The following is a 27,416-nucleotide window of genomic DNA, read 5'->3' as shown; positions in this document are numbered from 1 at the left end:
AAATGTTAGACAATAATCAATATAAATAATATTATACTGTATTTTGTATGACTGACTTACTTGAGAGTCAATGTTTTTTGATGTGACGGTTACTGATAACTACAATCAAACAAAACATATATATATATAATAAAGTAATTATTATATTAAATAAAAACTTGAAAATATTTTATTATTTAAAAATTATTTTTAATTTCATTTACTAACAATGTATGGTCTAATGGCTGAACATTATTGCCGGACACTCATACAAAAATTTGCTTAAATTCATGACTGTCCGGCACATTATGTCTGATATGGCAACCGTACATATATTTATATACTGTATATATAATTTAACATATGTTAACTATGACCAGTGAATATAAAAATATGTATTAAAAAACAATAATGCAATGCTATCTTTGATAGATAATAACAATAATAATAATTATTATTATATATTAAGAAAATAATGTAATAATTTCAAAATATACTGCAATAAGTTTATAATTAATTAATTACCGATAATATTAATAATATCTATATTGCATTATTATTATTTTCAATAAAATGATTTTTTGATAATCATTTATTAAATATGTAGAATCTATTATATATTATAAGTTAATTTTTTAAAACTGTAATTCAAGTGTATTTTATATTTCAAATTATTATTTTAATATATACTGTATAATTGATTTTAAGTGAATATTCAAAACCATATAATACCCGCATTTATATATATTATAATAATTGAAAATTACCTGTAGTTAAGTATTTAAAAAAATATTTAAATTAGTTAAAATAATAATTTTATTTATCTTTAATTAATTATATTATATAGATAAAATAATTAAATTGATAATAAAATTAGAATATAAAAAAAATAATTTAAAAAAAATTAAAATATGTTAACATAAAGTTTCAATTATATAAAAATTTGTTTTTTAAAAAAAATAATATTCATTAAAATATCATTATACAATATATTTAATATATTGTTTTTCACAATTAGTTATATATATATATATATATATATATATTTGAATATAATAAAAAAGTCTATATAATATAAAAATATATCATATATAACGGGTTAGTTAATTAGTTATAATAATTATATATATAATTTTATAATATGTATTGATATTTTTGATATTATATTAGTTGTTGTTTTATTTTGAATCAGTTTTTTTATTAATGAAATTTTTCTGAATATTTCAAATAATATTTTTATTTGACCTCAAGTATAACCATTGAAACTACTGTTTCTTTAACCGGTATGTATTGAATGTATTGATTGAGAGTACACACACACACACCTATTTTTTCTGGGTGGGGGTGATTTATCCTATTGTATATATATATATATATATATGCAGGGGGTAGCATATATGTCGCATCATCATCTTATTATTATTTAGTAAATCACTGGGCGACCCCCCCCTCTAGTACATGTGCCATATGTTTGAATTTAGTTTTTCTAATCAAAAAATAATAACAACAATAATAATAATTAATTAATTAATTTTTGTTTTTTTTTTGATAATTTTTGTTTCTATAGATTATCTTCCATATCGTCACGATATTCGTGGTCAACAAACTCGAAAAATATATGATCACCAAAATTATCGGCAATTGTATTATTATTATTATTATTAATGATGGCATCATTATTGGTATTATCATCCCCATCATCATCATCATCTATAAGCCATATATTATCAATTACTTTAACAGTATTGTTGCTATCATTACTACTATCACCATCATTAGCAGCAGCAGCTGCACCTGCATCTGCATCATCAATGTCCATATGATTATTATATAACTGACCCAGTGCATAGACTATATGTAACAATTTTAATTGTCTAATTTCATCCGATTGCTCCTGTATCAATTGTTGTTTGTGGTCAATCTGGTTTTTAAGTCTATCGATTTCCAATTGTTGTTTTTGTTTTTCAAGTATCAATTCGGCCAACTGTCCACCAGCACCAGCACCGGCACCATCACAATCGGCACTCATACTAAACAATCGGCCAACAATATGATGATTATTAGCCGAAAGATTAGGACACACATGTCGGCTCATGGCTATCAGCGAACCCATTAGACCACACTGGTTGGTACACTCGACTACATATACGGGATTGAGTGCTCGGGTCCATTTTAGATTAATGGGTACCAGATTGTTGATGTAGAATTTTTTCTCCCGACACCAACAATCCAGGTCCAGTGGCAGATAACGATCCCGGACCAGGTGCTCATAAAATTGATTGACTACACACTGATAGCAGGCAGCGTGATAGGTGTCTGAGCCATAGGACCCGTAAAAATCTTCAATCGGCTCAGCGTGACTATCGACCGAATTGGTACAGCGAACCGGATCGACCAGATAGTCGGTACATATGTAACAGCGTATATCGCCGACATCCTGTTGGCCTACCGTTTCCATGTAATCCGAGTGCTGTCCATCATATAAATTGTCAACATCACTACCGTTATCAGCGGTCGTATTGTTTGTTATGATGCTTGACGATGATGTTGTTGTCGATGTCGATGATGCCAATGATATTGATCTGGAAGTATGCCGCAGCCGTCCTGTTAGTCGACCACCTGTTCCCGTACAGCAGCTACTAGAGCTACTATCAGTAGTATCACCGTTATCAGTATTATTATGGTCAACGGTGCCGCCACCGCTGCCACCGCATAGTGACCGATATAGACTGTCGGGTAGTGTACTCCAAAAGTTCGGATTTGATCGATACTTGTTGGTCATACTGGCTAACCAAACATTGGGGTCAGTTAGGTTAGTTGGACGATCCATTTTTTTAGTGACACAAACAGCTATATTATAATATGTATGCACAAGGTTAATTTTATTTTTTATTTTTTATTAATTAATAATTAATTAGAGAGAGAGAGAGAGAGAGAGAGAGAGAGAGAGAGAGAGAGAGAGATAGTAAAATTAACTAAAAACATGCATGCTAAATTAACTATTAAATTAATTTGTATTTAATTTACATTAATATTGTTAAATTAAACAAATAGATAAATACAGTTATTAAATGTCTATTATTATTATTAGTTAATTTGATTGTTAATAAAATAAATAACTATAGTTAACCACTATAGTTAATAAGTGGAAAAATTAATTATAATGATAATTGTAATGATAATTAATGTCATATATATATATAAAGTGCAAATATAGATTAATATCTATAAATTATTATCAATAATACCAGTACTTACATAATAAAGTCGATGTTAAAAAAAATAATTAATCAAACAAATAATAATTATTATTAATAATAATAAACAGTAATCATTTAATCAAACTGTAATATTAAATAATAGTTACGATAATATATTAATAAAAAATAATAATCATTTAGTATAATGTAAATAAATAAAAATGTCAATTATACAGTTTGTTATTTATTTTTGTTTTTTATATTTTTTATTAATGTTTTTTAAATCAGTGTTATATCAAATATTTAATCGCATTTTAATATGGCTACTTAATACAATATATTTACTGTACAGTAGTATACAAAAATAATGTACATTATATACGGTACAGTACAGTATGTACTGTATAGAATATACACTTTATATGATACTGTATATTAAATTAACTAGCTAAATTTTGGCAAATTGAAATAAGTTTATTTATTTATTTTTTCTAAATACAAACAAACAAAATAGCATTGTTATTATTGTTTGTTTGTGTGTGTAATACACTGTATATATTTGTGTGTATGTGTGTATATATATGTGTGTATGTGTATATATATATGTGTGTATATATGTGTGCTTATGTATGTGTGTGTATGTATATATGTGTGTGTGTTTAAAGTATATATGTTTAACAAACAAGTCTATAATATTTAATACAAGGCATTTCGTAATGCTATTTTTCTATTAGTCAATTATATAGTTGTGTATGTATTAAAAAACACATGTATGTATGTATTTTGAATTTAAACTACAAATACTGTATTATATCATAAATAAGTAATATTTACGTTTTTTTAAATAAAAATAATACATATATTTTTTTAAATTTTATTAATGATATTAATAATTCGATACAATTATTTAATTTAATTCAATCAATATTAAACTTAATCAACAATATTCAAACTAAAAGTAAAACAATAGTTAGTTTATTTTTTTATTTATATCGATTTATTTTGTAAATGTTTTTTAACATTTAAAAATTTTTAGATTAATTAGTCAATAATCTATGACAATAAGTTTTATGATACAACAAAACTTAATTTAAATAATATTAAATATAATAATAAATATAATATAAGATTAAATAATAATAGAAAAATTAAAACAAAATTACAGTGAAAATACAAATTAATTTATAAACTTATTGTTTAATCAAAATTAATGTTTACTAATAACATTTTCTTATATTAATAACATTATTATTAAACATTAATTTTTATAATTTTTAAAAAAAATTAATACAAAATTTAATAATCATTATTAATGTTAAATTAATAAGCATATAATGTATAAAACAATTAGATATTTTTATATAGTTTGTAACCATTTTTAAAAATAAAAATTTCATATTTAATATATATATACTGTATATTACTTTTCTTATAATATATATATATGTAACAATTTTTTTGTTAAACTAAATAGTTTGTCTAAATTAATATTTAATCATATTACAAAAATATCTTATTAATTTTAAATTAGATTTATTTTTTTATTTAATAAATAAAAAAAATTATTAATTTATAATAAAAATTTTAAAATTACTTAATAGAATATTTAAGGTTTTTAAATATAACAATAAGTATAAACAAATAAAATAATGTATACATTAAATTAAAAATACAAATACAAAAATAAATACAAATATATAAATTTTTGGATATATTTATCGATAACAAAATCTCATATATTAATAAGATATTAATAATTATTTAATTATATTAAATTATTTTTAAATTTTCATTTAAATTAATTATGACCTATTTTTAACTAATAAAGTATATATCATTTTTATGTACTTTTTAAGCTATTATGTTTTTAATAATTTTTATTTTTCTTATATTATTTCCATTTTTTTTGTTAGTTTTTTCTGAATTGCATTTAAACACTTGACATACATAATACATAATAAATTAGTATAAAAATTAAATATATTAAATAATATTTGTCATTTAGTCTATTATTAGTATAATATAAATTATAAAATTGTCAAATTATCATAAAATAAGAAAATTGTCAAATAAAAGTCAAAATAGTCACAAAAAGTCAAAATAGTCATAACTAATATTTTTTTTTAAAATAAAGTTTCATAAATTATCAAATTTGTCTTTTTTGTGACTAATTAGATTAAATTATTAATAATATATTTTATGATTTTAGTCACACATAGTGTTGGCAAAAAAGAGAAATTTCTAGAAAGTTTCTAAAAGAAATTTCTATCTATGGGATTCCCATTTTAATTTTGTTATCTCGATATTGCTATTATATAACAATACATTACCGTAAATATTATTATTTTAATATTTTAACTATTAATTAAAGTAAAAAATTAATTAATTAAACTACAGTATGATATATAATATATATCATACTGTAGTTTAATTAATATAAATTATATATAATATAATGATAAATACAATTTTACTAAATTAATTATTATTAAATAATTATAATTATTTTATATATAGGTATCACATTTGTATAGTAATGCACTATACTGTATAGTATAATATTATATCTATAATATATATATAATATATTTGCTCTTCTCTAGTCACACATATATTATATCAATTTTTTTTAATTAATTAATTAATTTTATTTTGCTGTATTGCATAATATTTAATAATTAATAATCATATATATATACTTAACCGGATAAGTTCCAAACATATTATACCAAATTCATACGATCCAACTGTTCTTGTAATGACAGCACCTGTAGTTCCAGTTGACTAATCTGTCGGTTAAAGTGAGTGTTTTGTTGTATAACTGTCCAATTATATTGAATAAGCCATCGATTCTGTTGTTGGAGATCATGATATGCCTGGCGTTTGACATTATAACTGTGGAGTACGTGCCTGAGCTCGTTCTCGACTAACTCCTTACTGTCCATTAGCTGTCGGTACTCATCCCTGAGCTCACTTAATATATCAGCCATCAGTGACTGTAGTCGACTATGAATTTGTCGGATGGCTGTGTTTTCGACTATCAGCTCATGGTATTCATAGCGTTTTGTGTCATAGTTACGTATAAGGTCCCGGAGCTCACCTTCCATGAGCTGTATTTGATTGACATAAAATTGATTATGCTGCCTAAGACGTTGCAACTCTGTCGACCTGTAGGTATGGCCAATATCGTCGTCGGGTGCCAGCGGACAAATATGATTGGCCAGTGCTAGTGGATTGCCCCCCATTCCACAGTTGCACTCGCAGTACATAAACAATTGGGCAGTCATCTGAGTATGTATAGCATCCATATATACCAAATTGTCCAGATTGAATTGATTGATGCAATTATCAACCGGACAGTCGACTATACGACTTTGATGGCACATCATATAACCAGTTATACATTTATAGCATACAAAATGCGGTACAACCAGTGGATCAGCCGTTTGACCAAACGATTCAGCCTCAGTAGTACACCTAAAACCGTTGACTACCACTCCATAACATATCCAGCACTTTATCTGGTCGTAGGCAATGGCCGGTATCGGTACTATACAGTACTGGTGGACATTGTTTCCCGGTTGTTGCAATAGTTGCGGCGGCAACCAACTGATATCGGTCGGCGGCAATATCGGCGATTGTCGTACAATAAACATCTCCGGGTTGTTTTGATGAAATCTTCCCGTTTGTCCAATAAAATAGTCCCCAATAACAGGATTGACGTGATATGGATGCGAATATATATCGTTATGAATGTAGAAATCCATTAGGTTTGAAGCCATTTCTAGGTATTAATAATTTTATTATTTAAAAATCATAATTATTAACTAATTAAATATTTTAATCATATATTTATATAAGTACTGAAAGTACCTTAAAATAGTATTTCAAAAAAAAAATCCAAAAAGGTTATTAATAAATTTTATTATAGTTTTCGTAGTCTATATTCAATTGAGAGGTTAATTTAATATTAACTTAACTATAATATAAAGATATTATTATTATTTTTTAATAGTTATTTACAAATTATATATCAACAAGAAAATATTATATTATATATATTCATTACTCGACATTTTTTGGTTGCAATTTAACAGTAAAATAAAAAATAGCGCACTATTATATTGGTGTTATCATTAATAATAATACTGTATATAATATACAGTATACGATCTAAGTTTGATAATTATTCAATTTATTTATTAAAATTATTAGCTAATTAATTAAATTATAAAATATTTTAAATATATATATATAAGTATTGAGAATACCTTAAAATAGTAATTCAAAAAAAATCCAAAACGTTATTAATAAAGTATATTATAGTATTTGTAAATCAAATTCAATTGACACGTTTTACTTATGTTTCATTGAATATAAATTAACTATAATATAAACATAATATCATTATTTTTTTATAGTTATTTATAAACTATATAACAACAAGAAAATATTATATTATATATATTTAATATTAAATTGAAAATTAATTAATGGAAATTTTTTTGGTTGCAATTTAACAGTAATATATCGTTATGAAAGTAAAAATCTATTTGGTTAGAAACCATTACTAAATATTAATAACTTTATTATTTAAAAATCATAATTATTAACTAATTAATTAAATTATAAAATATTTTAAATATAGATATAAGTATTGATAATACCTTGAAATAGTATTTCCAAAATCCAAAATGTTATTAATTATAATAAAGTATATTATAGTATTTATAGTCTACATTCAATTAATAGGTTTGATGTGTCGTTGATTTAACATTAACTTAACTATAATATAAACATAATATTATTTTTTTTATAGTTATTTACATTTTTAGATAAATTTTACTACTAAATATATTTTTCTTGTTAAAAACTTTTAGAAAAAGATAATAATTTTTTTCCATTATATATATATTCAATTAGCATTAAATACATTATTATGAAAATTATTAGTAATAATTATTAATAATAAATAATAATAATAAACAACAATATTGTTAAATATGTGAAGTTTCTTAATCAACAAAATGATTATTTGTCATATTTTAATTAATTACTATATAGTGTGTGAACTATTTTGTATAAATATATTAAAAACATTTAAAATTAAAGCATTTATTTTCAATTATAATAAACTCTATATCAGTGATGCCAATTATATACTGTAAAATTAGATTATACATTTGGACTAGTACATTGTTAAATTAGTTATATTATATTAGTATACAATTTTAATAAATAAATATATATTAAGTGGAAAATAACTGTCTCAATATTATAGTTAATTTTCAATGGTTTAAAATGTTTGAATTTATAATTTTTAAAAATAAATTATGTCTCAATTCTATTGAATATAAATTATTCTAAAATTGAAGGTTTAAGTATAGTTTTTAACTTTTAATGTTAAAAAAATACTTTACTCTATATTATAGTCATACTTGTAGTCATACCTTTAGTTTTCAATTTTCGAAATAACGGTTTCAAAGTTTAATTTACAATTTATAGTTGAGTTAATTTTTATCTCAAAAAAAATTATTAGTATCTAAAAATTAAAAAAATAAAATTAAAATCAAACAAAAATTTGTTGCATCAAAATAAATAACTTTACAAACTTTTTAACTTTCATCGAATTATTCATCTTTTCATTTTAAAAATTTTTTTAAATAAAATAAAATACTAGAAATAATTGGCCAAAAGTTTTGTAAAATCCTAATGAATGGTAGTCATGATGGGTCGGATCGGATCGGACCCACCCGTCCCTATTGTTGACCAGCATATCATCGGCTTTTTTATGGCACTAGTAGTTTGATATTATTTACTATCTATTGTCGACTATCACTAAATCAGTTTCAATTGGCTATCAATGGGCCAACAAACACATGGATTACTAAATACTAAATAAAATACTAGAAATAATTGACCAAAAGTTTTGTAGAATCCTAATGAATGGTAGTCATGATGGGTCGGATCGGACCGGACCCACCCGTCCCTATTGTTGACCAGCATATCATTGGCTTATTTTTATGGCACTAGTAGTTTGATATTATTTACTGTCCATTGTAGACTATTAATTGTTGTCTATCATCAATCAACTTAATTGGCCATCAATTAGCAACAAACACATGGTTTACTAAATACTAAATAAAATACAAAACTCATGTATCAATTGTAATCATTTACTAACTAATTTATAATATATATTAAATATTTTCATTATTTAAGCACTAATTTTTTTCGTATACATACAACAATCACAGACACCAACAACAAAATCAAAAAAATTAATTAATTAATACATAAAATACGGTACATACTAATAAATAAAATAAACTATGCGACAGTCATACTGATAGACATATCTTAGGCATCATTTTTTTAAAATTATATTAGGTTATATTATAATAGGTTAGGTTAGGTTATGTATCATATCATAAAAAGTTTTATAAATTTTATAATAATAAAATATATTATTATTTTTGGGACAGTCGTAGACTGAGTAATAGTATCATTTTCGGACACCAATAACACAAACACACAGTCACACATATATATATATATACACTTATATTTACTTATACATTTATATACCGATTCCTTCAAACTTTATTAGACACCCATAGTATATACAATGCATTAAAATAAACATTCGATAATTACATATAATACCAATGCATTGTACTGTATGGGTGTCTAATAAAGTTTGAAGGAATCGCTATATATATATTTATATATATATATATATGATTTTATAAAATATTATATTTAAGAGTAATAAAGAAAAATTATTAATAAAAAATATACATATACTTATAAAATATAATTTATAATAATTAATTTTACTTAAAAATTTGTAAATTAAAAAAATAATATTACAACAAATGAGATATTGTTTAATACGAAAAAAACATTTGATATATTATTTTATGACATTTTATGATAATTTGTACAATTTTTTCAAAATTATGATTATATGTATATATTTTTTGTTTTAATTAATCTATTAATTTATAATTTAATTTAATTATTTACATAAAGCTAATTACGGTTTGTTATATAATTATAATAATTTTATAATAATTTGTTTTACAATTCAAAAATAAAAAACTAGAAATAATTGGCAAATCTTTGAAGAAACTCGAAGAATGGCAGTTCTGACGGGTCGGACAACCCGTCAGTATTGTTAACCAGAATATCATTGGCAGTGTTTGGCACTAAAATTTGATTATTATTAGTATTATTATTATTATTATCAATATTATTATAATAATTATTTTGGTGGATGTGGTTATTAGCGGCAAATATTTGTTGAATATCGACATTGTAATCGGGACTACTGTCCTCAAAACTATTTAGTAGACAAGTAGCCGGTTGGACATCAATTGGCAACAATTGGTTATCACTATTCAATACCAAACGAAACTCGTCTATCAATTGTGACTTTTGTACAGTTAGTTCATCGATCTTGACTTCAGCTCCTGTTGTCTCATATCCGACTGTTTGGCCAATTGTTTCAAATGCTTGCGATAGGCCCCGGCTTGTTGTCTCATTGTGTCCGACTGATGAATCACTAATTGATTTTGATTGAAACGTATGGCTCTGTTTTCCAGCATTAGCTGATGATATTCATAGCTTTTGATGACATAGTTTCTGATCAGATCCCGGAGCTCACTCTCCATGAGTTGTATTTGGTTTGTATAAAATTGATAATTACTGCGAAGCCGTTGCACTTCAGTCGACCTGTATGTATGACCAATGTCGTCGGCCGGTGCCAGCGGACAAATATGATTGGCCAGTGCTAGTGGATTGCCTCCCAGTCCACAGTTGTACTGGCAGTAGATAAACAACTGGGCAGTATCAGAGTATGCATATCATCCATATGGACCAAATTGTCCAGATTGTATTGATTGACACAATTATCAACCGGACAGTCGACTATACGACTGTGTTTTGGTACAGCATATAACCAGTTATACACTTATAGTATACAAAATGGTGTACAACCGGTGGATCAGCCGTTTGACGTAACGATTCAGCCGCAGTAGTATACCTAAAACAGTTGACTACCACTCCATAACTCCATAAGTAATGTATATATTAATCAATAATAATTTTTTTTGACTTATTTAGTTGATATAAAAATTAAAAAAAAACTTAACTTTAATATATATTAAAGCATTTATTTTCAACTATAATAAACTCTATATCAGTGATCAGCCAATTAGTTTATAAAATTAGATTACAAAAATAAACTAGTACATTTTAAATGATTAAGTATGAGTTTAATTATACTTATAAGTAAATTTTTAAAAATTATTATCAAAATATCTGTTAGATTAGTTATATTAATATACAATTTTAATCAATATATATATTAAGTGCAAAATAACTGTCTCAATATTAGTTAATTTTGAATTGTTTAAAATGTTTGAATTTTTAATGAATAAATTATGTCTCAATTCTATAAATAATAAATTGAAGTTTAAGTATAGTTTACAACTTTTAATATTTAAAAAAATACTTTACTTCATATTATAGTCATACTTGTAGTTAATTAATTAATTTACAATTTATCCTTAAGTTATTACTATCTAAAAATTTAAAAATCAAATCAAACAAAACAAAAATTTGTTGCATCAAATTATTTTTATGATAATACTTATTGAAATTATTTGCATCTTTTTATTTTTTTTATTTAAAAATAACAAAAATACTAGAAATAATTGGTCAAAAGTTTTGTAGAATCCTAATGAATGGTAGTTATGATGGGTCGGGTCGGACCCACCCTTCCCTATTGTAGACCAGCATATTGCACTACCTTTTTATTGCACTAGTAGTTTAATATTATTTACTGTCCATTGTAGACTATCATTTGTAGACTATCATCAATCAGTCTCAATTGGCAACAAACACATGGTTTACTAAATACTAAATAAAATACAAAACTCATGTATCAATTGTAATCATTTGCTAACTAATTTATAATATATATTAAATATTTTACATTATTTAAACACTAATTTTTTTCGTATATATATACAAATCACAGACAACAACAACATAATCAAAAATAATTAATTAATATATAATATACGGTACATAATAATCAATAAAATAAACTATGGGACAGTCATATGATAGGTTTGTCTGAATATCTGAGTAATATTTCCGTATAATTATTTCACTTTCAATCTATATATATATATATATATATATATATATATATATATATATATATATATATATATATATATATATATATATATATCACTAATGCATCACTGGTAGCATACATAGTATAGATAGGATAGTCTACCATAGATGATAGTATACACTGTATACTATACAGTATATTGGGCTATACAGTATAAAGTACAGTATGATGCAAACTACCATGCTTATCTAGACATTATGACTCAATCACGCACACACATACACATACACACACATACACACACATACACACACATACACACACATACACACACATACATACACACAAACTCAACCATCATATGCTGGAATCAGTGAATCTTTTTTTTAGTTTCTTAATTTTTATAATTTATTATATATCTAAAAATAAAATAATTTAAATATACTTATAAATTATAAGTTATAATAATTAAGTTTATTAAATTTTGTAAATTAAAAAATAATATTAGAACAAAAAAAATATTTTTTTTTAATACAAAAAAAGCATTTGATATATTATTTTTTGACATTTTATGATAATTTTTACAATTTTTTTCAAAATTATGATTATAAATATTTTGTTTTAATTAATATAATTTATAATTAAATTATTTACATAAAGCTAATTACGGTATGTTTTTTAATTATAATAATTTTATTATTATTTGTTTTACTATTCAAAAATAAAAAACTAGAAATAATTGGCAAATGTTTGAAGAAACTCAAGGAATGGCAGTTCTGACGGGTCGGACAACCCGTCAGTATTGTTAACCAGCATATCATTGGCAGTGTTTGGAACTAAAATTTGGTTATTATTAGTATTATTATTATTATCAATATTATTATTATTATTATTATTATTATTATCAATATTATTATTAGTAGTATTATTATTATTATTATCAATATTATTATTATTATATTGGTGGATGTGACTATTAGCGGCAAATATTTGTTGAATATCGACATTGTAATCGGGACTACTGTCCTCTACACTGTCCAATAGACTATCGGCCTGTTGGACATCAATTGGCAACAATGGGTTAACACTATTCAATACCAAACGAAACTCGTGTATCAATTGTGACTTTTGTTCAGTTAGTTCATTGATCTTGACTTTCAGCTTATGTTGTCTGATATTCGACTGTTTGGCCAATTGTTTCAAATGCTTGCGATAGGCCCGACCTTCGCGATTAAACTTCTGATGCATTATATCCGACTGAGCCCTCAGTGCCATCATCTGGTACTCCATTTGATTGATATGTTGTTTAATAGAGTCATTCAATGCAAAGAAACTCCGATTTTGATCCATAAGCTTCTGATTGTTGGCATAGAGTGAGTGAATTTCCTGGCTCTTGACTTCATAGCTGTACAATACATCCCGAAGCTCATTCTCGACCAACATTTTGTCGACTATTAACTTGCGGAGCCGTTGTAACTCTGTCGACCTATAGGTATGGCCAATATCGTCGTCAGGTGCCAGCGGACAGATATGATTGGCCAGTGCTAGTGGACTGCCGCCCAGTCCGCAATTGTTTTTGCAATACATAAACAGTTTGTCGGTCATCATTGTGTACTTAAGGTTTATCGGCACCAGTCGTCGGACATTGAATTTGTTTACGCAACCAACCGGACAGTTGACTACTGGCCGATTGCTTGCAATCATATAGTTTCCTATGCATAGAAAGCAGACAAAATGGTGAACATTTTGATAGTCGGGTTGAAAGTAATCACTGGTTTCCGAAATAGTCAACTCAGCTTCTGTAGTGCACCGAAATCCGTTGACTACCGGAGCAAAACAGATGCAACATTCTATGGGATCAGTGTTGTTGGCCGGAGCCGGTGTTATGCAGCGCTCGTGTACATCACTACTGTCCACTTCGGCATCTATGCGGTCGACTATCGGCGGCTGCAAACTGTCGGTTGTCGACACGTCTGGGCATTACTGGCGACTGTCGTACGGTCATTATGTCGTCGTTTTGATGGGCCGTTTGCCGTTGTCTCAACAAATAGGTATCGATGGCCACATTGGACCGATACGGATGACTATTAATATATTTGGCCAGATTGTTGTTGTTGGCCATTGTTTTTCCCGTTTTATTTTTATATACTGATTGACTGATTAATTGATAAATAATATATCAAACAAATACTTATAAAAATTATTTAATAAAAATATATAATTATCAAATATCTTTTATATTGATTTCTTTAATATTATTAATTAATTAATTAATTAAATTTTGATGATGATAATATTAGAATCATTAATTTAATAATTTAGCACTATTTTTAGAGAGTCAATTAATTTATATGATGATGATGAAATTTATTTAGTGAACTTAAAAAATAATTTATTTATTGTATAATATTTAGTATATTTTGAGCACTTGTATAAGTTATTTGTTTGTTTGTTGATGACTACCTAAGCTGGCACTTGTATTTTTTGGTATAAGCAATAATTATAAAATACTTAATATATAAAACAATTAACTAACTAGTAATAAATATAATTTAAATAAATAAATAATAATAAATTGAGCAAATTTGTTGAAATTAGTTATTAGTTTAAAATTAATAAACTAGTAGTTTTTCAAAACAATATATTAATTAATACATATATTATTATTAATAATAATTGTATTAATAGTTTTTTTTCAACAAAAAATAAGTGTTTAATTTTTCAAATAAATATCACAGAAATATATCCACTCATGAAAACACTTGTTAACTGAATGAAAGAAACGGATCAAATGAGAGCTACTATTACTACTACTACTCCTTCCGCTCTCTATCTTACTTTCCCTTACGTTATACAGTATGCTATATATGTATAGTAGAATTATTTATTTAAACTTAAAAATAAATAAATTTAGCAAAATATGATTGTTTGTAGTTATTATTAATTAAACTAATAAATTTAATAAATTAGTTGTATATAATTGCATTTAACAGTTTTATACACAAATCAATGACAAAAAAAACATCACAGAAAATTTCAATTGAGATAACTTTAGAGAAACAGAGGAGAGCTAATATTACTACTAATACTAGTGTAATACTACAGTATGCACAGCTATGTAGTACTTGTGCTCTCTATCTTACTGTCCCTTCTATAATATATACAGTTGTTTAAGCAGCATCTGATAGTGTACTTAACGATTCAATAGTCAAACAACAACTAACTGGGTTTCTATTACAGTAGTTTGTTCAGTGCACATGTATTACAAACACTTACATAACAATATGGGACACTCCTATATGCGATAGACTTTTTTCCTCTCTCTCTCTCTCTCTATATATATACAATTTATATATTACTTTATCGTTATGTTAGTACAGTAATAGTAAGTTACTATTAGTAACTTAGTATAAATTAGTAAAATACTGTATATACTGTATATATAGGTATATCATGGATAACTGACTAACACTTGTGGTAAAGTAACCAATGGTACAGTCATAACATAAAAAATTTATTTTTTATAAATATATATATATTGTGACGACATTAGTGAATATTGTTATATTTATCATATATACATGATATTTATTTCAAGTGTGATATCACTGCAAAATAACATAACACATCATACGATATTTAATTTACTATTAATGTATTTATTGATAATATCATATAAACTAAAACTAAATCATAAGAAAACTTTCTAATTAAACAAATTTTTTCCCCAATTTATTAGTTTAATAGTTCAATAATTTATTATTGGGTTCAGGGATTTTATTTTAATATATTATTAGTATAAATATACAATTATACAATAATATTTAACATTAAATACATACAATATTATTAAAAACAATAATAAATATTGAAATGAATTTTTTCATATATGAAAATATTTTTAAAAATAATTTTTTATTAATTTATTTCGTTAAAATACATAAAACATTTAAAAATATATTATTCTTTAATACAGAAAAAAATTATTATTTATGATAATACTACAATTTTTTTTTATAATTATGATTAAATATATAGATTTTTAATTTAATTAATATGTTTTTTTATTACTATAATTAATGATTAGTGAGTATTCATTAAAAATAAAATAAAATTCATAATTCGTATAATAATTATTATTTGTTTTTATATTTAAATAGAAAACTAGAAATAATTGGCAAATGTTTGAAGAAACTCAAGGAATGGCAGTTCTGACGGGTCGGACAACCCGTCAGTATTGTTGACCAGAATATCATTGGCAGTGTTTGGCACTAAAATTTGGTTAGTATTAGTATTAGTATTATTATTATTATCAATATTATTATAATTATTATTATTATTATTTTGGTGAATGTGGTTATTAGCGGCAAATATTTGTTGAATATCGACATTGTAATCGGGACTACAGTTCTCTAAACTATTTAGTAGATAAGTGGCCCGTTGGACATCAATTGGCAACAATGGGTTAACACTATTCAATACCAAACGAAACTCGTGTATCAATTGTGACTTTTGTACAGTTAGTTCATCGATCTTGACTTTCAGCTTATGTTGTCTGATATCCGACTGTTTGGCCAATTGTTTCAGATGCTTACGATAGGCCCGACCTTCGCGATTAAACTGTTGTCTCATTGTGTCCGACTGAGCCCTCAGTGCTTGTATCTGATACTCCATTTGATGGATATGTTGTATAATAGAGTCATTCAGTACAAAGAAACTCCGATTTTGATCCATAAGCTTCTGATTGTTGGTAGAGAGTGATTGATTTTCCTGGCGCTTGACTTCATAGCTGTACAATACATCCCGAAGCTCACTATCGACCAACTTTTTGTCAACTTTTAACTTGCGAAGCCGTTGCAACTCTGTTGACCTATAGGTATGGCCAATATCGTCGGCCGGTGCCAGCGGACAAATATGATTGGCCAGTGCTAGTGGACTGCCGCCCAGTCCGCAATTGTTTTTGCAATACATAAACAATTTGTCGGTCATCATTGTGTACTTCAAGTTTATCGGCACCAGTCGTCGGACATTGAATTTGTTTACGCAACCAACCGGGCAGTTGACTACTGGCCGATTGCTAGCAATCATATAGTTTCCTATGCATAGAAAGCAGACAAAATGGTGAACATTTTGATAGTCGGGTTGAAAGTAATCACTGGTTTCCGGAATAGTCAACTCAGCTTCTGTAGTGCACCGAAATCCGTTGACTACCGGAGCAAAACAGATGCAACATTTTATGGGATCAGTGTTGTTGTCCGGCGCCGGTGTTATGCAGCGCTCGTGTACATCGCCACTACTGTCCAGTTCGTCATCTATACTATTGACAATCGGCGGCTGCAAACTGGTTGACGACACTCGTCTGGGCATTACTGGCGACTGTCGTACGGTCACTATATCGTCGTTTTGATCGGCCGTTTGTTGTTGTCTCAACAAATAGGTATCGATGGCCACATTGGACCGATACGGGTGACTACTGATATAATTGGCCAGATTGTTGTCATTGTTGTTGTCGTTGTTGGCCATTGTTTTTCACGTTTTATTTTTATATAATTATCGACTGATTAATTGATAAATGATATATATATATATTGTATATAATATGATAAGTAATATATCAAACAAATACTTATTTAAAAAATTATATATAATAAAAATATATAATTATAAAATATCTTATATACTGATATCTATAATATTATTAATTAATTAATTATTTAAATTTTGATGATGATGATAATATTATTACAATTAATTAAATTAATAATTTAGGACTATTATAAATAGTCAATTAATTTATATGATGATGAAATTTATTTATTGAACTTAAAAAAAATAATTTATTTAGTGTATACATTAGTATATTTTGAGCACTTGTATAAGTTTTTTTTTGATGAGGTACCTAAGCTAGCACTTGTATTTTTTTGGTGTAAGCAATAATTATAAAATACTTAATAATAATAAAACTCAACTTTGAAAATAATTAACTAACTAATAATACAAATATATTTTAAATAAATAAATAATAAATTGAGCAAATTTGTTACAATTAGTTATTAGTTTACAATTAATAAACTAGTAGTTTGCAAAACAAGTAATACATATAATAATAATTGTATCAATAGTTTTTTTTCAACACAAATAAGTGTTTTCAAAATAAAAATCACAGAAATATATCCACTCATGAAAACACTTGTTAACTGAATGAAAGAAACGGATCAAATGAGAGCTACTATTACTACTACTCCTTGTGCTCTCTATCTTACTTTCCCTTCAATATAGTTTAGCACCTGTATGTGTGTGTATGAATATGTGTTTTGAGGCAACCTGAGCAGGCACTTGGTATTTTTGGTTTACGCAATATACTATATATTTATGGTGAGGTATATATAGTGCCATGCAAAACGTTATCTTTTTAATCCCTTAAATAAACAAAAAAGGTATACTAAGAAACTAACTTCGGATTAAAACGATATGATAATATAAATTGTACTCAAATCATATGTTTGTGTTTATTAGAGTTGAAAAAATGTTTTATCATTAGTATTATAAATAAATACTTTATAATTTATTAGAAAATATCTTATAAATTTTGTTTATTAATCTATTGTTATTAAACTATATAATACGCTTTGGTTTATACAAACTTTGTGCTACTGCCAACCTTAGTTTTTATTAAGTATTATATATTTATATATAAATAATAAAACATTTTAAAACCGAAGTTACTTTTTTTGTAAACTATATATTTATTATTAGATTGAAACTGAGATAACGTTTTGCATGGCTTTAGGTATATATATATATATATATAATAGTTACTAAAATTTAACAAATTAACTAGTACAATTATTTTATTTATTTAAACTTAAAAAAATAAATTTAGCAAAATATGATTGTTTGTAGTTATTATTATTAATTAATTAAACTAATAAATTATTTGTATATAATTGCATATATATATATATATACTGTATATATATATATATATACAGTACAATAATTTCATCAACAGTTTTATACACAAATCAATGACAAAAACAATAACAACAAAAATCACAGAAAATTTCAACACAAATTGAGACGACCTGAGAGAAACAGAGGAGAGTCTAATACTACTGCTATTTTATAGTACTTGTGCTCTCTATCTTACTGTCCCTTCTATAATAAATTAGTTGTATATATATACTGTAGTTTAAAATAATTGCATCAATAGTTTTACAACACAACACAAATCAATGACAAAAATACAAACAAAAAAAACAAAACAAAATCACAAAAATTTTCAACACAAAAATTGATACAACATTAGAGAAACAGAGGAGAGCTGCTACTTGTGCTCTCTATCTTACTGTCCCTTCTATAATATATACAGTTGTTTAAAGCAGTATCTGATAGTGTACTTAACGATTCAATAGTCAAACAACAACTAACTGGGTTTCTATTACAGTAGTTTGTTCAGTACATATGTATTACAAACACTTACATAACAATATGGGACAGTCCTATATGCGATAGACTTTTTTCCTCTCTTTCTCTCTATCTCTAGCTTACTCTCTTGTTATGTTAGTATACAGTATATACTGTATATATATTTAGGTATATCCTGGTTAACTGACTGGTTTCTGGTAAAGTAACCAATGGTATAGTCATTGTATAAATTTTTTTTTTATATATAAATATATATATATATATTGTGACGACATTAATGCTTATTGTTATATATATCATATATATATATATATATGTGTGTGTGTGTGATATTTATTTCAAGTGTGATATCACTGTAAAAGTATTCAATAATAACATAACATATCATACGATATTCACTTTACTATTAATGTATTCATTGATAATATCATAAAAACTAATACATAAATCATAAGAAAACTCTCTAATTAAACAAAAAAAATCAATCCAATTTATTAGTGTATTGGGCTCAGGGATCTTAGTATAATTATACAATAATATTTAACATTAAATACATACAATATTATTAAAAACAATAATAAATATTGAAATGAATTTTTTCATATATGAAAATATTTTTTTAAATAATTTTTTATTAATTTATTTAGTTTTATTAGTTTTATTATTTAGTAGCATTAAAATATATTTATCAGTTTATATACATTAAAAAATATATTATTATTTAATATAGAAAAAAATTATTTATGATAATATTAAAATTTTTTATAATTATGATTAAATATATAGATTTTTAATTTAATTAATATGTTTTTTTATTACTATAATTAATGATTAGTGAGTATACATTTAAAAAAAATAAAATTCATAATTCGTATGATAATTATTATTTGTCTTTATATTTAAATAGAAAACTAGAAATAATTGGCAAATGTTTGAAGAAACTCAAGGAATGGCAGTTCTAACGGGTCGGACAATCCGTCAGTATTGTTGACCAGCATATCATTGACAGTGGCATTTGGCACTAGTAGTTGACTATTATTATGTTGAGCGTCGTTTATATCGGTATTCGAGGCAAATATTAGTTGAATATCGACACTACAATCGGGACTACTGTCCTCTACACTATTCAATAGACTATCGGCCTGTTGGACATCAATCGGAAACAATGGGTTATCTCTATTCAATACCAAACGAAATTCGTCTATCAATCGTGACTTTTGTTCCCTGAGTTCGTCGATCTTGACTTTCAGCTCCTGCTGTCTCACATCCGACTGTTTGGCCAATTGTTTCAAATGCTTGCGATAGGCCCGGCCTTCGCGATTAAATTGTTGCCTAATAGTGTCCGACTGAGCCTTCAGTACCAGCATCTGGTACTCCAGTTGACTGAGTTGTTGGTAGAGATAGTTGATCTGTTCAAACAGGCTTTTGTTTTGATCCATAAGCAGCCGATTGTTGGCATAGAGCGCCTGATTTTCGTTGCTCTTGACATTATAGTTGCGCAACACGTGCCGAAGCTCGTGCTCGACCAACTGTTTGCTGGCCATTAGCTTAGGGAGTTCAGTGCGTAAACGTTGCAACTCTGTAGTCTTGTAGGTGTGACCAATATCGTTGGCCGGTGCCAGTGGGCAGATGTGATTGGCCAGTGCTAGTGGACTGCCGCCCAATCCGCAGTTGTTTTGGCAATAGATAAACAGTTTGTCGGTCATCATTGTGTACTTCAGATTCATCGGCACCAGACGCTGGACATTGAATTCGTTGACACAGCCGATTGGACAGTTGATTATTGGCCGATTGCGGGCAACCATATTATATGCTATGCACCGATAGCAGGCAAAATGGTGCACATGTTGATAGTCGGGCACAAAATAATCGTTGACTGCCGCCGCCGCTACCTTACCCTCTGCTTGTGTTGTGCACCGAAAACCGTTGACTACCGGACCTAAACAGATGCAACAGTTTATGGGATCAGTGTTGTTGGCCGGAGCCGGTGTTATACAACGTTCGTGTCCATCACTGCTGTCAACTTTATCATTGTTGTTGACGACCGGCGAACCCGACTGCCTGGCAGCCAGTTTGACCAGATTTTCAGACGACAGCTGTAAACTGGCCGATGATCTGTGCGATACCGGCGACTGTCGTACAGTCACTATGTCGTTGTTTTGATCGGCCGTTTCCCGTTGTCTAACCAAATAGCTATCGATGGCTATATTTGACCGATACTGATGACTACGGAAATGAGTGGTCAGATTGGTGTTGTTGTTGTTGTTGGCCATTATATTCATGTTATATACTTTATATATACTGATTGATACTATTGAAAAAATAAATATATTAAATACAATTAAATTAATCGGATATAAGATATATTAATATAATGAAAATTAAATTACTAATCATATAATTATCAATTTTGTTATTAATTACTGTAAATAAAAATAAACAATTTTTTAAAATAAAATTTTCTACATTACCTAATAAATTAATAATAATAGTTTATTTAGATAACAATAATTTTTTACTTTGATTGATAAAAATGTATTTTTTAAACAAACATAAAAATAGCAAAAAAAACCCAAAAATTTTCTAAATTCAATAAATTAATTGATTACTAAATAGTTTAGCAGTACTATTAATAAGTCAATTAATTTATATTATGATATAATTAAATCTATTTGAAAATTTAAAATATATTTTTATGTACTTTTATAAATTTTTTTGATGTAATTTAGCCGACACTTAGCATATTTGGTATATTTAGAAAATAATTTTTATTTTGAAAATTTAAAATAAACTAAATTATGTTGTTTGTAGTTATTAGTTATTAATTAAATTAACTATATATTTATTAAATTAATATATAATTGTTATTTAAAAAAAACTGATTGATATCTATTCTAAAATAATAATATGTCAAATAAATACAATATATTTAAATACAAATAAAATTACTAATCAAATAATTATATATATATATATATAATAATGATAATAATATTGTTATTATATGTTTAAATAAATAAATAAAAAAAATGACATCATTATAATTATCAATGTTATTGTATCTATTAAAACAGATAAATAGTTTATTATTAATAAATAGTTACTTACATTTTTTTAAATATTACAGTTGTATACAAGTATTATTAAATTGTTAATAAATTTTATTAAATAAATTAATAATCACACAATAGTTAGTACTAGAAATTACTTATAAGTCATTTAACTTATATAATGATTGATGAAATTAATATAAATTATTAATATATTAAGCACAATATATTTTTTTTGGAATTTTGAGGTAATTGATCTCGGACACTTTTTGGTATACGCAATATTTTCGAAATAATTAAAGGTACAGGTATAAAACTTGGTGAAAATTAACTAGTACAATAATTTTATTTTTAACATATAAATATTAAATTGAGCAATTATGTTTTTGTAGTTATTAATCTTAAATTAATTATACGGTATATTAATATATTAATAAATTAAAATATATTTGTGTTGTTTTAAATAAAACAAACGCAATACTGTATAATATAATGAATTTAAAAAAATCACAGTTTTGAGACACACTTGTTAAATATGAGAGAAACATAGGAGAGCTACTTGTGCTCTCTCTAACTGTCCCTTCTATAGATTTTTTTAAGAACCTGTGCGAGTGTGTATGTACTGTATGTTTGTATGTAATACTGTATATAATGTGTACCTTACGATTGGCAATCAAATACTGGTGTCGTCTATATTATGCCTTACTGATATCACATACATACATACACACACTTGGCATCATACTATGGGGACAGTCCTATCTGAGCTATCCCCCTCTCTATTTCACTATATTTATGTATATATACAATATATATATAGGTATATCCTGGTTAACAAGTGTGAACTCTGGTATAGTCACCTCATAATAGTTTTTTATCGTATATAAGTTAAATATAACACTTTAATACAATGCATATCTATATAACAGACAGCATTTCATTTCAAGTGTGATATCATTGTAAAGGTATTTACTGTATAATAACATATAATATTATACGGTATTCACTTAACTGTTAATATATTCATCGATAATATGATAAACTATTACATAAGCCATAAGACATTTCTCTCTCTCTCTCTCTCTCTCTCTCTTAATTAATATACAGTATATATAGTTTACTAAATAATATTGAGTGAAATTTAATATATGATAATAATTTATTATTATATTTTTTAGATAATATATATTTATTTAGAATTAAAATTTTAAGTTTATTATTATATGTACATTAAAAACATAATTATAATTATTTTAAACAATATTATTTAATACAATAAAAACTTTTGAAATATCTTATATTTTTTTGGCAATTTTTAGATAATTTTATAAGTTTTTTTTGTATTTATGATTAGATATATTGTATATATTTTTATAATTTTAAATTTTTATTTTAATTCATATGTTTTTATATCATAATTAATGTATAATGATTACTATGGATAACTCATAATTAAATTATTATTTACAGTATTATATAATTAAAAATTCATAATTTTTATAATAATTATTTGTTTGTTAATATTAAACAAACAAACAAAAAAAACTAGAAATAATTGGCAAATGTTTGAAGAAACTCAAGGAATGGCAGTTCTGACGGGTCGGACAACCCGTCAGTATTGTTGACCAGCATATCATCATTGGCAGTGTTTGGCACAAGTTGTTGGTTATTATTATTATTATTAGAGGCAAATATTTGTTGAATATCGACACTACAATCGGGACTACTGTCCTCCGAACTATCCATTTGGTTATCGGCCGACAGTTGGACATCAATCGGAAACAATGGGTTATCTCTATTCAATACCAAACGAAACTCGTGTATCAATCGTGACTTTTGTTTGCGAAGTTCGTCGATCTTGACTTTTAGCTCCTGTTGTCTCACATCCGACTGTTTGGCCAATTGTTTCAAATGCTTTCGATAGGCCCGGCCTTCGCGATTAAACTGTTGTCTCATTGTGTCCGACTGAGCCCTCAGTGCCAGCATCTGGTACTCCAGTTGACTGAGTTGTTGATAGAGATAGTTGATCTGTTCAAACAGGCTCTTGTTTTGATCCATAAGCAGCTGATTGTTGGCATAGAGCGCGTGATTTTCGCTACGTTTGACGTTATAGTTGCGTAACACGTGCCGAAGCTCGTGCTCGACCAACTGTTTGCTAGCGATTAGCTCTTGTAGTTCAGTGTGCAAACGTTGCAACTCTGTTGATCTGTAGGTATGGCCAATATCATCGACAGGTGCCAGCGGACACAGATGATTGGCCAGAGCCAGTGGACTGCCGCCCAGTCCGCAATTGTTTTCGCAATAGATAAACAGTTTGTCGGTCATCATTGTATGTTTGAGGTTCATCGGCACCAGACGCTGGACATTGAATTCGTTGACACAGCCAACTGGACAGTTGACTACTGGCCGATTACGGGCAACCATATTGCGTGCTATGCACCGATAGCAGGCAAAATGGTGGACCTGTTGATAGTCGGGCACATAGTAATCGTTGACCGCTGCAGCCAACGGCGGTCCAGCCATACGTTCGGCTACTGTTGTGCACCGAAAACCGTTGACTACCGGAGCAAAACATATGCAACAGTTTATGGGATCAGTGTTGTTGGCCGGAGCCGGTGTTATGCAGCGCTCGTGTCCATCACTGCTGTCCACTTCGTCATCTATGCGGTTGACGACGACCGGCGAAGTCGACTGTCTAACAGCCATTCTGGCCACAGTTTCCGGCGGTGGCAGTGAACTGGTCGATGATTTGCGCGATACCGGCGACTGTCGTACAGTCACTATATCGTTGTTTTGATCTGCGGTTTCCCGTTGTCTAACCAAATAGCTATCGATAGCCACATTTGATTGATACCGATGACTACGGACATGAGTGGTCAGATTATTGTTGTTGTTGGCCATTGTTTTCCCGTTATATATATACTGTTTGATAACTATTGTATAATAAATTATATATAAAATAAAAATACAATTTATAATGAAAATAAATTTTCTAATTATTACTATTATTAATATTATAATTATACTAATTATAATCAAATAATTAAATATATTTTTGTTTTAAATTTTTAAATAAATAAATAAAAATGATTTCATTACATACTATATTCTATACTTTCTATTAATTAATTAAATAATTTAATTTGATTTTTACTTACACTTTAATATTATAGTTGTTTCAGTTTTAATATAATAATAGTTAAAAAAAATTCAATCACTCAATAGTTAGTAGCAATTAATTTTAGTATTCATACAAAAAAATAATTTAATTTATATGATGATGATAATGATGAAATTAATTTATTAAACTCAACACTAGTAGTATATTTTGAGCACTTGTATCTAGAAAAACAATTTTTTTTTTGGTTGAGGTAACTGAGCGGGCACAAGTATTTTTGGTATACGCAATATTTACGAATTTATACTGGGATAGGTATATAAATTATAACTTGGTGATAGTTGACTTTTTTAAAAAAACAAAATTAACTAGTACAATAATTAAATAAACTAAATTGAACCTAAATGTTATTAATTAAATTAACTATGTATAATAATAATAATAATAATTTTTGTTGTATAAATAAAAATCAAATAATTGCATCAACAATATTATAATACAACCACACAAAAATCATAAGTAAATTTAGTAGACACTTGTTATGAGAGAGAGAGAGAGAAACAGTGGAGAGCAACTACTTGTGCTCTCTATCTTACTGTCCCTTCTATACACTTGTGTTAAACACCTGTGTGTGTGTGTATGTGTGTACCTTACGACTGGCAGTAACCAACTAACAGGCTGTCTATATCAGTATACATAAGATACCATACACTTTGCACATATATACACTAACACACTTGTCTTAATATTATGGGACAGTCCTATCTGTGAGTACAGACTATCTCCCTCTCTATTTCACTTTATTCAATGTTTTTTTTTTGTATAATATCATACAAATTATAGGTACAAAATATTCTGGTTTAACTAAACCAATGGTAAACCAAATGGTATAGTAGTATACAGTAAAGTCAATCATATCATCATAAAAAAAAAGTTTAGTTTTACTCAACAAAAATAAAATCAAAAAAATTATTTACAAAACTTTTACATATAATATATATCTGTGACGATACTATGTTTGTGTTGTTAATAAATATCAATTTAACTATGATATCACTGTATAGTATATACATTATCGACTTCATTGATAAATATTGCATAAGCCGTTTGACAACTGGGCCTCAGTGTGTACTGGGCTCAGGGAGATATCATTTGATTATTTACGGCACACACACACACACACAAAGTTTATATATATATATAGGGAATATATATTATTTTATATGATATCATTGATATACTAATACAATAAAATATTTTATTTATTTATTTTTTGATTATTAATTATTTGTTACTACTTTTATAATACTGTGTGTGTATATAATATGATACTTAATATACAGTTTATATACCGATTGTTTCATTTCTTAAAGGAAAGGGATGATTGAGTTATAGTAAGAAAAAGAGAGAGAGAGAGAGAGAGAGAGAGAGAGAGAGAGAGAGAGGAGAGAGGGTCTATGATTTTAAGGTCAGTTCACTGTCGCCTTTTA

At 26.5% G+C, this 27,416-nt stretch overlaps 3 protein-coding genes across 3 annotated transcripts; all 3 read right to left on the bottom strand.

Moving 5' to 3' along the window:
- Positions 1 to 1,540: 1,540 nt before the first annotated feature.
- On the bottom strand, positions 1,541 to 3,257 carry LOC128951506 (uncharacterized). The gene is made up of 2 exons (XM_054296753.1): positions 3,238 to 3,257; positions 1,541 to 2,829 (listed from the first exon to the last, which is right to left on the bottom strand). The coding sequence occupies exon 2, from the start codon at positions 2,807 to 2,809 to the stop codon at positions 1,541 to 1,543; it is 1,269 nt and encodes a 422-aa protein (XP_054152728.1). The 5' UTR covers positions 2,810 to 2,829; positions 3,238 to 3,257.
- A 2,629-nt stretch (positions 3,258 to 5,886) lies between these two features.
- On the bottom strand, positions 5,887 to 7,863 carry LOC128951922 (uncharacterized). Its single transcript, XM_054297228.1, has 2 exons — positions 7,847 to 7,863; positions 5,887 to 6,963 (listed from the first exon to the last, which is right to left on the bottom strand). The coding sequence occupies exon 2, from the start codon at positions 6,959 to 6,961 to the stop codon at positions 5,903 to 5,905; it is 1,059 nt and encodes a 352-aa protein (XP_054153203.1). The 5' UTR covers positions 6,962 to 6,963; positions 7,847 to 7,863; the 3' UTR covers positions 5,887 to 5,902.
- Positions 7,864 to 24,353: 16,490 nt separating this feature from the next.
- LOC128951505 (uncharacterized) lies at positions 24,354 to 25,978 on the bottom strand. Its single transcript, XM_054296752.1, has 2 exons — positions 25,967 to 25,978; positions 24,354 to 25,741 (listed from the first exon to the last, which is right to left on the bottom strand). The coding sequence occupies exon 2, from the start codon at positions 25,707 to 25,709 to the stop codon at positions 24,354 to 24,356; it is 1,356 nt and encodes a 451-aa protein (XP_054152727.1). The 5' UTR covers positions 25,710 to 25,741; positions 25,967 to 25,978.
- Between the last annotated feature and the right edge of the window lie 1,438 nt (positions 25,979 to 27,416).

This window comes from Oppia nitens, unplaced genomic scaffold (assembly GCF_028296485.1).
Source record: "Oppia nitens isolate AA-2021 unplaced genomic scaffold, nextdenovo-longstitch-racon4-pilon3 scaffold1_pilon_pilon_pilon, whole genome shotgun sequence".
NCBI lineage: Eukaryota > Metazoa > Arthropoda > Arachnida > Sarcoptiformes > Oppiidae > Oppia > Oppia nitens.
The sequence above is the reverse complement of the archived record's forward strand: the minus strand, read 5'-3'. Positions and strand labels throughout refer to the sequence as shown.

Excerpts from the sequence above, each read along its gene's own strand:
- LOC128951506 (XM_054296753.1), bottom strand. The coding sequence starts at position 2,809 with ATGGATCGTCCAACTAACCTAACTGACCCCAATGTTTGGTTAGCCAGT.
- LOC128951922 (XM_054297228.1), bottom strand. The coding sequence starts at position 6,961 with ATGGCTTCAAACCTAATGGATTTCTACATTCATAACGATATATATTCG.
- LOC128951505 (XM_054296752.1), bottom strand. The coding sequence starts at position 25,709 with ATGGCCAACAACAACAATAATCTGACCACTCATGTCCGTAGTCATCGG.